The 14,123-nt window shown below is 50.0% G+C and overlaps 4 protein-coding genes across 4 annotated transcripts; 3 read left to right on the top strand and 1 right to left on the bottom strand.

Moving 5' to 3' along the window:
• Positions 1 to 422: 422 nt before the first annotated feature.
• On the top strand, positions 423 to 3,554 carry ACLA_024540 (coatomer subunit beta; the record flags this gene model as incomplete). Its single annotated transcript, XM_001269163.1, has 5 exons — positions 423 to 727; positions 797 to 1,217; positions 1,267 to 1,656; positions 1,711 to 3,319; positions 3,412 to 3,554. The coding sequence occupies 5 exons, from the start codon at positions 423 to 425 to the stop codon at positions 3,552 to 3,554; spliced, it is 2,868 nt and encodes a 955-aa protein (XP_001269164.1).
• A 726-nt stretch (positions 3,555 to 4,280) lies between these two features.
• On the top strand, positions 4,281 to 6,042 carry ACLA_024530 (putative sphingosine kinase (SphK); the record flags this gene model as incomplete). The annotated part of the gene is made up of 2 exons (XM_001269162.1): positions 4,281 to 4,425; positions 4,727 to 6,042. The coding sequence occupies 2 exons, from the start codon at positions 4,281 to 4,283 to the stop codon at positions 6,040 to 6,042; spliced, it is 1,461 nt and encodes a 486-aa protein (XP_001269163.1).
• A 387-nt stretch (positions 6,043 to 6,429) lies between these two features.
• Positions 6,430 to 7,608, bottom strand: ACLA_024520 (putative ribosomal RNA processing protein; the record flags this gene model as incomplete). The annotated part of the gene is made up of 3 exons (XM_001269161.1): positions 6,430 to 7,274; positions 7,351 to 7,458; positions 7,563 to 7,608. 3 exons carry the CDS (start codon positions 7,606 to 7,608, stop codon positions 6,430 to 6,432), a joined length of 999 nt encoding a protein of 332 aa, XP_001269162.1.
• Positions 7,609 to 8,827: 1,219 nt separating this feature from the next.
• ACLA_024510 (ATP-binding cassette transporter) lies at positions 8,828 to 13,967 on the top strand (the record flags this gene model as incomplete). The annotated part of the gene is made up of 11 exons (XM_001269160.1): positions 8,828 to 9,713; positions 9,760 to 9,811; positions 9,864 to 9,880; positions 9,937 to 10,507; positions 10,567 to 10,650; positions 10,698 to 10,757; positions 10,854 to 11,043; positions 11,098 to 12,528; positions 12,581 to 12,984; positions 13,062 to 13,687; positions 13,744 to 13,967. The coding sequence occupies 11 exons, from the start codon at positions 8,828 to 8,830 to the stop codon at positions 13,965 to 13,967; spliced, it is 4,545 nt and encodes a 1,514-aa protein (XP_001269161.1).
• Between the last annotated feature and the right edge of the window lie 156 nt (positions 13,968 to 14,123).

Below are 14,123 nucleotides of genomic sequence, written 5' to 3'. Positions count from 1 at the left end.
TTGTGGCAGACGAGTTACGTATGATCGCGCGCGGCGGGAAACAAGCTGGACGTGAAAGGCGGCGGCGGCGGCCTTCCATCCGTACCTGACTGAATGCCTTAATTTACAGGTTGGCCAAGGCAGTGCTTAGTCACCCACACAGTCCGGCCAGCTTGCTCCGCCGCGCAAATGGACAGGTTGATACTCAGGACCCCCGGATTGCCAAACATTCGCGCTGATGAATGCAATGCAGGTGAGGGGAGCTTACTTCAATTGATTAACTTGCTTGAACATAAACTTGTATTCTTGAGGGAGTGGTATCTGGTATTTCCTCCACCCCCTTGAAACGTCACAGCAGCAACCTATACTGACAACCTCCAAGCTCTCCTCCCTCCTTATCCTTCTTCCCCCCGTTACGGCCGTCCGCCTCAATTCCCGACATCATGGCGTCGTTCCTAGAAAATGCGTACAGCTTGGTCCATCTGGACAACACTGCTGATCAGCCTAACGTTCAGGAGCTGAAGATGCAGTTAGAGAAAGGCACCGATGAGACGAAAATGGAGACAATGAGGCGGATCATTACGATCATGCTGAATGGCGACCCAATGTCTCAACTGTTAATGCACATCATTCGTTTCGTCATGCCGTCAAAAAGCAAATCTCTAAAGAAGCTACTTTATTTCTATTATGAGATCTGCCCGAAGCATGACTCGAATGGAAAGCTCAAGCAGGAAATGATCCTGGTGTGGTAAGGGCTACGAACACATTCATGTCCCGATAGTGTCCCTGTTGTTCTGATGGTTCCCTCCTCTTGCAGCAACGGTATTCGCAACGACCTTCAGCATCCTAATGAATACATTCGAGGCAATACTCTCCGCTTCCTGTGCAAGCTCCGTGAGCCCGAACTCATCGAACCCCTCCTCTCCTCCGCACGCTCATGCCTCGAGCACCGTCACGCATACGTGAGAAAGAATGCCGTCTGGGCCGTGGCTTCCATCTTTCAGCACTCGGAGTCCCTCATCCCGGATGCACCAGAATTGATCCAGACGTTCCTCGAGTCGGAGACTGATAGTACCTGCAAGCGCAATGCGTTCGCCGCTCTGATGTCCATCAGCCACCAGAAGGCCCTCGAATATCTTGCATCCACATTCGACAGCATTCCTAATACCGACGAGCTCCTTCAGTTGGCAGAGCTCGAATTCATCCGAAAGGACGCTGTGCAGAATACTCAGAACAAGGTGGGTCACTTGGTGGACTGTACGATAGCATATCGCTAACGGAGGATAGGGGAAATATTTACGACTTATCTTTGATCTCCTCGAAGCACCGACAAGTACTGTGGTATACGAAGCCGCCACATCGCTCACGGCCCTTACCAGTAACCCAGTAGCGGTTAAGGCTGCAGCGAGCAAGCTGATCGAACTGTGTATTAAGGAAGCCGATAACAACGTGAAGCTTATTGTACTCGACCGAGTTGATCAACTGAGGAGCCGCAATGAGGGTGTTCTGGACGACCTCACCATGGAGATTCTGCGTGTTCTTTCTAGCCCTGACATCGACGTTCGGCGCAAGGCGCTTGGTATCACCTTGGAGATGGTCTCGAGTAAGAACGTTGAGGAGGTCGTTATGCTGTTGAAGAAAGAGCTCGGAAAGACAGTCGACGAGCAATACGAAAAGGTAAAGGGCGCAGCTCTATTCGCGCCAGGATTTGAAAGCTGATAAAGTCTATAGAACAGCGAATACCGCCAACTCCTGATTCAGTCGATACATCACTGCGCCATCAAGTTTTCTGAAATCGCAGCAAGCGTTGTTGATCTTCTGATGGACTTTATTGCGGACTTCAACAATAACTCTGCAGTCGATGTAATCTCCTTCGTCAAGGAAGTCGTCGAGAAATTCCCCAAGCTCCGTGCTGCCATTGTTGGTCGCCTTGTTTCAACTTTGAGTGAGGTTCGCGCCGGAAAGGTCTACCGTGGTGTTCTGTGGGTCGTTGGAGAGTATTCGCTAGAAGAGAGAGATATCCGCGAGGCCTGGAAACGAATCCGCGCAAGCCTGGGGGAGATACCTATCTTGGCATCTGAACAACGCCTGCTTGATGAGGTGCCAGATGAGACTATTGTCAACGAGCAGGTCAACGGCCATGCTAAGGCGTCAGCTCCCACTGGCTCACGGAAGGTGCTGGCTGATGGCACATATGCCACCGAAAGTGCTCTGACGAGTGAATCCGCTGCTGCCGCCAAACTTGCAGCCGTGAAGGCTGCCCAGAAGCCTCCTCTCCGTCAATTGATTCTCGATGGCGACTATTATCTGGCTACTGTTCTCTCATCGACATTGACAAAATTGGTCATGCGCCACTCAGAAGTTTCAGAGGATGTCGCCCGGACGAACGCGCTGCGTGCTGAGGCAATGTTGATCATGATTTCGATTATCCGCGTGGGACAGTCTCAATTTGTCAAAGCTCCCATCGATGAAGATTCCATCGATCGTATCATGTGCTGCGTTCGTTCGCTCAGCGAATTCTCTCAGCGGAAGGAGCTGGAGACAACTTTCTTGGAAGACACTCGCAAGGCGTTCCGTGACATGGTCCAGGTGGAAGACAAGAAGCGGGCGGCTAAGGAGGCCGTTGAGAAGGCCAAGACTGCCGTCCAGATCGACGACGCAATTCCCATCCGGCAGTTCACCAAGAAGTCAGGCGTTGAAGGCGCAGAAGAAATTGAACTTGATCTGGTCAAGGCTACCGGTGGCGATTCGACCGTGGAAACCACACCGTCGAAGTTGAGCCGAGTCGTGCAGCTCACTGGCTTCTCAGATCCCGTGTATGCTGAGGCTTATGTCACAGTCCATCAATTCGACATCGTCCTGGATGTTCTCCTCGTTAACCAGACCCTTGAAACCCTACAGAACCTCTCTGTTGAATTCGCCACGCTTGGTGATCTTAAGGTCGTTGAGCGACCTACCACGCACAACCTTGGCGCTCGCGACTTCTTGAATGTGCAGGCTACAGTCAAGGTGTCGTCTACAGATACGGGTGTCATTTTCGGTAACATTGTATACGACGGGGCCAGCTCCACCGAAACACACGTTGTCATTCTCAACGATATCCATGCGGACATCATGGACTACATCCAGCCTGCCCATTGCACCGAGACCCAGTTCCGGACAATGTGGACCGAGTTTGAGTGGGAGAACAAAGTCAACATTAACTCGAAGGCGAAAAGCCTTCGTGAGTTCCTGAAACAGCTCATGGAGAGCACCAACATGGCCTGCTTGACTCCAGAAGCTTCACTCAAGGGAGATTGCCGGTTCCTGAGTGCCAATCTGTATGCCCGGAGCGTATTTGGTAAGTCATCGGCAGACTGTTATGCTACTCTTTCGTTTATTTCTTTTTTCACTTTTCTGAACAAAGCACTGACATTGAGTCTTTCCTCACAGGCGAGGACGCACTTGCAAATTTGAGCATTGAGAAGGAGGGTGACGACGGTCCCATTACGGGATTCGTGCGGATAAGAAGCCGTTCCCAGGGTCTGGCTTTGAGCTTGGGCTCACTCAAGGGCCTCAAGGCTTCGGCGGCATGAATAGAGCGAGTATCACTTCTTGGTGTCAGCGTTTGATTTAATTGTTACGCTATGATCATATTATCCGTATTACCTTGTTCTTGTTCTCCCTTCTTATTCTCTTCTCATGGATGAATCTGTTGACTATATGCCTTCTTTATTATTCTGTTGTACCAGATGAGAGTATGCTCTGTTCGGACGGAACAATAAAAGAACTTTTACCTTAATATCAACGATATATGGCTTTCCCTGTAGATTTATTTTGTATGTCTATGCTTGGCGGGTGAAGACAGGCTATATAGATTCCCCAATTACGGGGGTAAGTCCTCCGTAGATAGATGTTGAGCGTCTCCTCGGCATCTTGTGTCAGTACCTTTGGCGCTCAGTCGGAAAGCCACCGTGGTGCTGACTGCTGCCACTACTGCCCCCCCCTTTATTGATTCACGCTGATAATCGTTCATGTTTATTATGACCTGAGCAGAGTCAGATGTTACCAGGGACAATCCTTTGTTCATTCAAGGAAAGCGTTCCTGAGGTGGAGAATCTCAGCTGATATCCGTTTCCGCGCCCAAGAATTACTATTGCTGCTACTATCAACTACGACTCGCTACCTAGACAGGAACCTTTTAGTCTCCCGACCGTCCTAAGACTTCTTCCCTTCTTCATTCTTATCGCTCATCTTTATCCAATCTTTCGTCTCATATTTACAGTCTTTTCTGGAATGACTACACGCCATCGCAGGCGACAATGACTTCTCTCAATGGCGCTGCTCACCCTTCCATCACTGCGGATCTGCCGGATTCCGAATCTCGATTACTGGAGCATGACTCGACTCTGACAGTCACCCAGTCCATTTCCCTCACGTTAGGGGGCGAGGCTCTTCTCATTGTCGGTGAGTCTTCCCTTGCTCCTCCTCAAGGGCCGTTAGAATCAATTATCTGAATGATCATTCTGACCGGGGTCCTGGTGCTTCTGCAGATGAGCGTGCTATGCGCAAACCGGACCGCGGCTGCTGCGGGTTTCTGTCCAAGTCAAGTAGGTTATTTTGTTTCTTTACCTTCTGGTCTCGGATGTATTGGAAGTGGTTCTATCACAGAGGTAATTGTTGTTTTTTGCGATCCGAAGATAGAAGACAGACTTTCAATGAATCTGGTCCGATCTTGAACTAGACTAATACGACTTCATAAATCCAGGAACGAAAGAGACTCAATCCATTGCGTTGTACAACATCCTCCATGCCGAACTCTCCCCGACAGGCTTGACAATCACATACGCCAACCCTGTGACCAAGGACGATGTCTCAGTCGGTGCTCTTCAATACGCCATCCCCGAAGAGGACAAAGCTAGAGCCGAAGCGTTCAAGACCAGACTCCTTGACCTAGCATATGGCAATGCGAAACGCTACAAGCGAATCAAAGTTTTGATTAATCCATTTGGTGGAAAGGGTACTGCTGGCCGTGGATATCATCATTACGCGGCGCCGATTCTTGCTGCTGCGCATTGCACGGTCGATGTTGAGGAAACGACACATCGGGGCCACGCCACGGAGATCGCGGAACGTATCGACATCGACGCGTACGATGCAATTGTTTGCTGCTCTGGCGATGGCTTACCCTACGAGGTGTTTAACGGCTTGGCAAAGAGACCCAATGCTCGCGAAGCGCTGTCTAAACTAGCCGTGGCGATGATCCCTGGCGGCTCCGGGAATGCGATGGCTTGGAATCTCTGCGGCACTGGTAGTGTCTCTGTTGCTGCGCTAGCGCTCATTAAGGGAGTACGCACTCCCATGGACTTGGTCTCCATTACCCAAGGGAACACTCGGACTCTGTCGTTCCTGTCGCAATCTTTCGGTATTATCGCAGAATCCGATCTGGGAACCGAAAACATTCGTTGGATGGGCGCCCACCGTTTTACCTATGGTTTCTTGGTCCGTCTAATGCAGCGCACAGTCTGGCCTTGCAATCTAGCCATGAAAGTGGAGATGGATGATAAGAACGCCATCAAGGAGCATTATCGCAGATATGCAAATAGCGAACCGCCGCGGCGAAAATCCGGAGATTCCGTCGATGACTTGCAGGGACTACCAGAGCTGAAGTTCGGCACTGTATTGGATGAAGTCCCGGAGGATTGGGAGAAGATTCCAGGGGAAAACATGGGCAACTTCTATGCGGGCAAAATGGCCATTGTCTCCAAAGATACGAATTTCTTCCCAGCTTCTTTGCCTAATGATGGGTTGATGGATGTTGTCACGATCGATGGAACAATGAGTCGTCTCACTTCGCTCAAGATGATGACGGAGATCCCAGAGGGAGGATTCTTCGACATGCCGGACGTCAAGATTCGGAAAGTATTGGCATATCGACTTACTCCCCGCGAGAAGGAAGGGTACATCAGCGTCGATGGCGAGCGCATACCCTTTGAGCCATTCCAGGTTGAGGTCCATCGGGGCCTGGGCACCGTGCTATCCAAGTCCGGGCATCTCTACGAGGCCGAGGGTCCTAGGCCATGATTACAAGGCTCGTGGCCATTGCGATTTCCCCTGGTCCTCCTGGTTGTATTCATTATTGTTGCTCTCTGGTCTTTGCTCTATACGATGATACCCGCAAGATTAGTATAGTTTTTGTCTTTTGTTTCGTGCTTTTGCTTTTCTTTTTTTTGTTATTTCAGAATGGCTTGCGCCAACCACAACATGGCGGCACTTAGGTAGACGGCTCATGAAGGACATGGAAGGATGAACTGGGCTGTACAAAAATGGATAGGCCTATAATTAGACTCTGCAGGAACAGTTTCTCCGGAGAAGAAGGAATGACACGAATGGAATGCAGATTAACTTACAATGCGCCAAAGATCAATGTGCAATATGGATATATCGAGTACATGTAGTATTAGAAAACCCTTAATCATCGGCGAATCCGCCCCATTCCTGTTCACTATCGTCATCATCCTCGTCCTCGACTTCTCTAGCTCTGAATCCCCATTCAAACAACCGGTCGTCATTCAAGGTTTCCGCCGCCCTCGTTCTCACGGGCTTGAAAGCACTTTCTTTGCGCAACTTTTCGATCGGGCGTAGTAGAAGCTCAACGGGAACCTTGCCCTTGACTTTCCGGGTCTTCGTCGCTTCTTCACTCTGCCCCTCTTCCTCCTCAAACTCCAGCACCTTTTCTAACTCATCGACCCAGATATCCAGCACGTGGTAGCGAAGCCCATCCGGTCCATGGGGCATAGGCACATAGTTCGGGTTCTTCTCATCGGCAGGCGGCTGGTCCGGATCGAAGTTGAGCGGGCACAGCGGACCCTCCTCGATAATGGTAAGGTACGACTCAAGCTCGGCCCAGTCGCCCTCGCCATTCTGCGCCTGCCCTTCCTCGCCGTCGACGTCTCCGACGGTTGCCTCGGCTTTCTCCTCCTTGCCCGCTTTCGAGCGCTTCTTCTGCTTGGCGGCCTGTTGTTCGCGCTTGCGCTTCTTGCCGCTGGCGCTGCCGTTGGTGGCTGCGGCTTCCTGCTGCTGCTGCTTGTTCGCCTTGAGGAAGATCTCAAATGCGACGCCGACGTAGCAACGGATCAGGTAGAGGTACTTGTCCAGGCGCAGACGGTCGAGCGAGTGGAAGTCGCGGCCGATGGTGACCCAGAAGGCGCGCAGGAAGCGATGTAATGTTGCCCGCGGCAGAGTCGGGACGAGCGAGTACGAGAGGTTGCGGGCTAGGGCTTGTTGTGTGAGGGGGCGGTCGGAGTGGTAGAAGCCTGTGGTGATTTTGATTAGTCAATTGAACCGGATGTTGTGCTGGCATTGAGACTTTGGGATTGGAAGTTCACGTACAGAAGAAAAGTCCCTTCCATAGCTTTAGGAGGTCAAGGAGCGTAAGGTCGGTTCTGGAGCGGAGGAATAGAGTAAGTGATTCTGTGGCTTTGTCGCGTGTGCGTCTGTCTGTATGCGTGCAGGTTTATTGTTAGTGAAATTGGGGCTGATGTATGCGAATTGGGGGAAGATGAAGCTATACAGCGTTCACAATGTATATGGGCTGGACATACCACTGGAGGCGAGCTCCTTTACGAAAGGAGTCTTTTGTAGATCCATATTGACATGTATTGGTCTCAAGAGCTTTATCGCGAACGTGAGAGAATGAGACTGAGCCCCGGCAATGGCAGTCCCCTTGAGATATCGTGGATATTTCGTCGATTCGTAACTGTCAATGGCGGCCTCGATCTTTTTTTCTTCGTTTTCTGCATTTTTTTGACTGTGTTTGGTTTGTTTGCTTCCAGAGTGGAGCTCTTTCCGGGCGGAGATAGAGTGGATAGTTTTGATTGGACGGGGCTGAAGTATGGAAGATCGCCCAGTTGTCAATGCTCGACGCTTGATAGAATATCTACTCCAAAGTCTTCTTCCACCATCTTCATCCACCCTCATTTTGATCAAACAACCTCTACTCATGCGTATATCAGCTGATTTATCGAAGCTGTTGAGCTGATGTACTACCATGACTCAAGTCTGCCGAAGTCGCAGATGCGTCATCAGCCGAATATGATCAATTCATCACTAAGTAGTACTATGATGATGATCAACGCGGCAACATCTACACAGCTATCTTGCACAATTGTGCACAATACATAAACATATCAAGCCATTGCAGTAAATCTGCCCCGTTCTCTGGCCGCTTCCAATGGCGAGATCTTGATGATATTGCCGGTGCTTCGCGATACTCTTCTTTAGGACGTCCAGGCTGACTATGTCTTGAATAGGTGGAGCTCGGATGAATTCTACAATGGCTGCATTCGGAATGATGACACCACCACCACCGTCCTCGGCATTCAAAACTAACAAGAAGTGACCGACTAATAGATGCGTTGCCAGACCTCGGTACCTCCCTGTGCAGGCCTCGCAATGGCCTGATAATTCAGGATGGTAGTCGTATTGACATCACCACTTTCTGTTCCGGCGAATTGGAATCCCCATGCCCTGAATTCTTCCCTTCAGCGCTCCGGGTCCATGAGTAGGGTTCCCCAGTCGAATTTTTACGGGGATTGATGGCGATAGGACATGATGATTCACAGAGAGTATTGATGCGGTGTACAGTATATTATGATGTAGGAATCTACAGAAAAGCCATGGTCGACGAGCTCGCAGCTGTGTGCTTGAACGCTCGATCTCTGTAACAGCAAATGATCAATTTTGATTTACTCTTTTGAGCGTTCGTTCACGGCGAAATAACCACTGACCTACACTGGACCAGAGCTGATAAAGCTCATCCCCGTGTTCTCATCCCCGCCTTCTGGTGACCGAATGTGGTGTGCCAGACATGGAACACCATTATGGGACTCATAACGATGCCATTCAACCGGGAACTTCCAGTCGAGGTATCAGCGATGTCACTCAAGAGAGCCACGGACCAAATGAGAAACGAGGGCGCGAGGATAGCGCGGTTCTTGAGAATGCGCCGCCGGAATATCGAGCAGAGCTGGCTCGCATCGCGTCGAATTTCCCCAAACACCGTCCAACAGACTCTGGGACTATCGGAGCGGGCATCGAGCGCAAAGACACCCAAGAAGACATTGATCTCAACGACCCTGTTTACGATCCTACAAGCGACCAGTTTGACCATTACAAGTGGGTTCGGATGGTGCTGAAGCTCTTGGATAAGGAGGGCTTTCCACGGCCACCCTCCACCGGTATCGTCTTTCAGCATCTCACTGTCTCTGGTTCGGGGTCAGCATTGCAATATCAGCACACTGTGGACTCAATTTTGCTGGCGCCATTCAGACCACAAGAGTATCTCAGCTTCGCCAAACATAGTCCACAAAGGCAGATACTTCGCAATTTCGATGGCCTTCTGAAAAGCGGCGAGCTAATGATCGTTCTCGGGCGACCTGGGAGCGGCTGTTCAACGTTCCTGAAATCACTTTGTGGAGAGCTTCATGGCTTGAAGCTCAGCAAAGACTCCGAGATCCAGTACAATGGGATTTCGATGGAGAGGATGCACAAGGAGTTCAAAGGGGAGGTCTTATATAACCAAGAAGTCGATAAACACTTCCCACATCTTACAGTGGGGGAGACATTGGAGTTTGCTGCTGCTGCACGAACTCCCGAACACAGATTGCGAGGGATCAGTCGACACCGACACGCTAAGCTTGTCACCCAGGTTGTCATGACCATTTTTGGACTTTCTCATACATATAACACAAAAGGTGTGTTCAGCTGCCATCGAGCTGGTGTGCAATCTGACGTTTCCAGTGGGTGATGATTACATTAGAGGTGTCTCTGGAGGAGAACGAAAACGGGTCAGGTTCGTATTAGCCACGCTTCCACATGCGGATTACCTCATTGACTTTGTGCAGCATCGCAGAAATGGCACGTAAGTAGCAGAAGACACTTTGAGTTTCCATTTTCCAGGACTGATCAACGGAACAGTTTCTGGGGCACCTGTTGGGGCATGGGACAACAGCACCAGAGGTCTTGATTCCGCGAGTGCATTAGAATTCGTCAAGGCTCTGCGAGTCTCTGCCAATCTAGTTGGAACTAGTCATGCTGTGGCAATATATCAAGCTTCACAGGCAATCTACGATGTGTTTGACAAAGCCATTGTTCTCTACGAAGGACGGGAGATCTATTTTGGTCCCTGCAATGAAGCTAAAGAATATTTCATCAATATGGGCTGGCACTGCCCCCCACGCCAAACAACGGGGGATTTCCTCACGTCCGTCACAAATCCGCAAGAGCGTCAAGCGCGCGAAGGAATGGAAAATAGGGTTCCTCGTACCCGCGACGACTTTGAGAATTACTGGAAAAACAGTTCTCAATACGCAAGACTCCAGAAAGAGATCGCAGAACACTTGAGAGAATACCCTCCAGGTGGGGAATCGGCACAAGCTCTTTATAGAGTGAAGAGGTTTAAACAAGCCAAGCATGTTCGTCCCAAAAGTCCCTATATCATTTCAATTCCCATGCAAGTCAAGCTCTGTACGATAAGAGCTTATCAGAGGTAGTGCCCATCCTGGTATCAAGGTGTGATCTTTGCATTGGAGGCTGATCATTGTTCAGGATATGGAATGATAAACCATCTACTTTGACAATAGTTATCGGGCGTATTTCTATGGCTCTCATCATTGGCTCGATGTACTATGGGTAAGTCTCGCTTCTGTTCTTCATCAGGGATATTCTAATGCCTGTAGGACACCCATTGCCACTGCGGGCTTTCAGAGTAAAGGAGCTGCCCTTTTCTTTGCAGTCTTGTAAGTATTCCTTTCCTCACGCGAGACTTGGTTCAAGGACGAGCCAGGCCTTGTGGTTAAGGCAAGTCTGTTGTGGGCAGATATTGACTATCACAGAATGAATGCTCTTATTAGTGTGACAGAAATCAACTCTCTCTATGACCAACGTCCTATCATCGAGAAACAGGCCTCATATGCATTTGTTCATCCATTTGCGGAAGCGTTCGGAGGCATCGTTTCTGATATACCCGTCAAGTTCGTGTCTGCCGTGATGTTCAACATCATATTCTACTTCCTTGCTGGCCTGGTAAGTGGCAATAATCTATAGTCCTCCCCCTGTCTTACTGACGTAGTGATTCAGCGGTATGAGCCATCGCAGTTCTTTATATTCTTCCTTTTCACGTTCATCAGTACGCTCGCAATGTCTGGAATATTCCGAACCCTCGCCGCGGCCACCAAGACACTCTCCCAGGCGATGGCTTTGGCTGGTGTGATAGTACTCGCGATTGTCATTTACACTGGTTTCGTGATTCCAGTCACGCAGATGAGCTCAATCCCCTGGTTTAGTTGGATCCGATGGATCAATCCGGTATTCTATACATTTGAGGCACTAGTCGCCAATGAGTTTCACGGTCGAAGGTTCGAATGCTCGCAGTTTGTGCCTGCTTATCCAAGCTTGAGCGGGAACTCATTCATCTGTTCCGTTCGGGGTGCCGTGGCAGGGGAAAGGACTGTGTCCGGCGATTCGTATATTGAAACTCAATACTCTTATACTTATTCGCATGTGTGGAGGAACTTTGGGATTCTTATAGGATTCTGGATCTTCTTCACGGCAATATATCTGATAGCCTCCGAGGTCAACTCTGCGACTTCTTCAAAGGCCGAGTTTCTGGTTTTTAGACGGGGCCATGTCCCTCCGCAAATTCGTGACCTTGATAAGGTTGGAAGAGAGAACGAGATGCCAGGGCCGTCCACGGCCAACACATCTTCCGAAGCCGAGAAGGATGTTTCTGTGATTCCGGAACAGCATGACATCTTTACATGGCGCGATGTTTGCTTCGACATACCTGTCAAGGGTGGGCAGAGACGACTGTTAGATAATGTCTCCGGGTGGGTGAAGCCTGGAACGCTCACGGCTCTGATGGGTGTTTCTGGCGCTGGCAAGACAACCCTCCTTGATGTGCTTGCGAAACGAGTGTCGATTGGTGTGGTCACGGGTGACATGCTGGTAAATGGCAAGCCTCCCGACAATAGCTTTCAGAGGAAAACGGGATATGTCCAACAGCAAGATCTTCATCTACCTACGACTACTGTGCGGGAAGCTCTTCGGTTCAGTGCCGTCCTTCGCCAACCAAAGTCAGTTCCACGGAAAGAAAAGTATCGGTATGTCGAGGAGATCATTGATATGCTCAACATGAAAGATTTCGCAGAAGCTATTGTTGGAACACCCGGCGAAGGATTGAACGTTGAGCAGAGAAAGCTATTGACCATCGGGGTCGAACTTGCAGCGAAACCAGCATTACTGATATTCCTTGACGAACCGACAAGTGGACTCGATTCTCAAAGTTCATGGTCTATTTGCTCCTTTCTGCGTAAGCTTGCAGACCACGGTCAAGCCGTACTGTCCACGATCCACCAGCCGAGCGCGATATTGTTCCAGGAATTCGACCGTCTGCTTTTCTTGCAGAAGGGTGGGAAGACAGTCTACTTTGGTGAAATCGGTGAACAATCCCGCATCCTGCTGGACTATTTTGAGAGGAACGGAGCAAGAGTCTGCAATTCATCCGAGAATGTAAGTTTGAGTGTTGTATGTAGCACGATATCATTTCACTGACAAGTGAAAGCCGGCCGAGTATATGATGGAGATCATCGGTGCAGGTGCTTCTGGAAAAGCCTCTCAGGATTGGTCGGTTGTCTGGAATGAGAGTCCAGAAGCCAAGAAGGTTCAAGAGGAAATCAATCGTATCAATCATGAGAGGGCATCGGCATCTAGCAGCGATAATTCTGCTACCCAACACGGTGAATATGCGATGCCGTTTATCTCACAGCTGTGGTATGTAACACATCGGGTGTTCCAACAATATTGGCGCGAACCGGGGTACATCTGGGCCAAAATCATACTGGGCGCTGCCTCATCCTTGTTCATTGGCTTCACATTCTTCAAACCCGACAGTTCTTTGCAGGGGTTCCAGGATGTCTTATTCAGCGCCTTCATGCTGACGTCCGTCTTCTCGACCTTGGTCCAACAGTGAGTACTTGCTGTCTCCATCTTTGATCTTCATTGTTGCTGTTGCAATCCATCCATGACAATCTAACCCTAAACAGGATCATGCCAAAATTTGTCATGCAACGGTCCTTGTACGAGGTTCGAGAAAGACCATCCAAGGCATATTCCTGGGCAGCCTTTCTCATAGCCAACGCTGCTGTTGAAATCCCCTGGCAGATTTTGACTGGGGTTATTGCGTGGGCAAGTTACTACTTCCCAACCTACGGGGCGAACCAGCCATCCCACCGACAGGGCCTCATGCTCCTCTTCGTTGTACAATTCTACGTCTTCACGTCCACCTTTGCCTCATTGGTGATCGCCGCCCTCCCTGACGCTGAGACTGGTGGCACAATAGCAACCCTCCTGTTCATCATGACGCTCACCTTCAACGGTGTCATGCAATCTCCACAGGCCCTTCCAGGTTTCTGGATCTTCATGTACCGCGTTTCGCCTTTAACATATCTGATTGCAGGCATTACAGCAACTGGACTCCATGGCCGCGCTATCCAGTGTGCAAGAGCCGAATTGAGCATCTTCAATCCTCCCCCGGGCACTAGCTGCGGACAATACCTGGCACCGTACCTACAGGCTGCGCCGGGTCAGTTGTACAACCCTACCGCAACACAGGACTGCCAGTACTGCCAGCTGCGGAGCGCGGACCAATACCTGGCCACTTCAAATATTTGTAAGCTGCATGTTTCCTTCTTTTCCTGTCTGTTTGGCCTAACAGTCGCGTGGCAGATTACGGTCAGCGCTGGCGCAACTACGGCCTAGGCTTTGCCTATATTGGCTTCAACATCATGGGGACCGTCATGCTGTACTACATGTTCCGGGTTAAGCATTACAACCCCACGTCTCTGGTCAGAGGGATCGTAAGCGGCGCGAGGTTCGTCTGTCGTGTTTTCAAGCGGCGGTCGGGGAGCACGCCGAGAGGACGGGAGGCGGAGAACGGTAGGCTGTTATAGTTGCCTTTTTTGGCTGGAGGGAAAGGAGAGGGGCTCTATAGTAGTGGGATGTGAGGGCTCGATCTAGGAAGTCGACAATATAATGCAATACGAACATCAAATAACATTTTTTGATCTACTTTACCCTATTGAAAAACTTACTTTATAAGGTCAATA

Source organism: Aspergillus clavatus, genomic scaffold (assembly GCF_000002715.2).
Source record: "Aspergillus clavatus NRRL 1 1099423829805 genomic scaffold, whole genome shotgun sequence".
Classification (NCBI taxonomy): domain Eukaryota; kingdom Fungi; phylum Ascomycota; class Eurotiomycetes; order Eurotiales; family Aspergillaceae; genus Aspergillus; species Aspergillus clavatus.
Note: the sequence above shows the minus strand (reverse complement) of the source record. Positions and strands in the feature narration are given on the sequence as shown.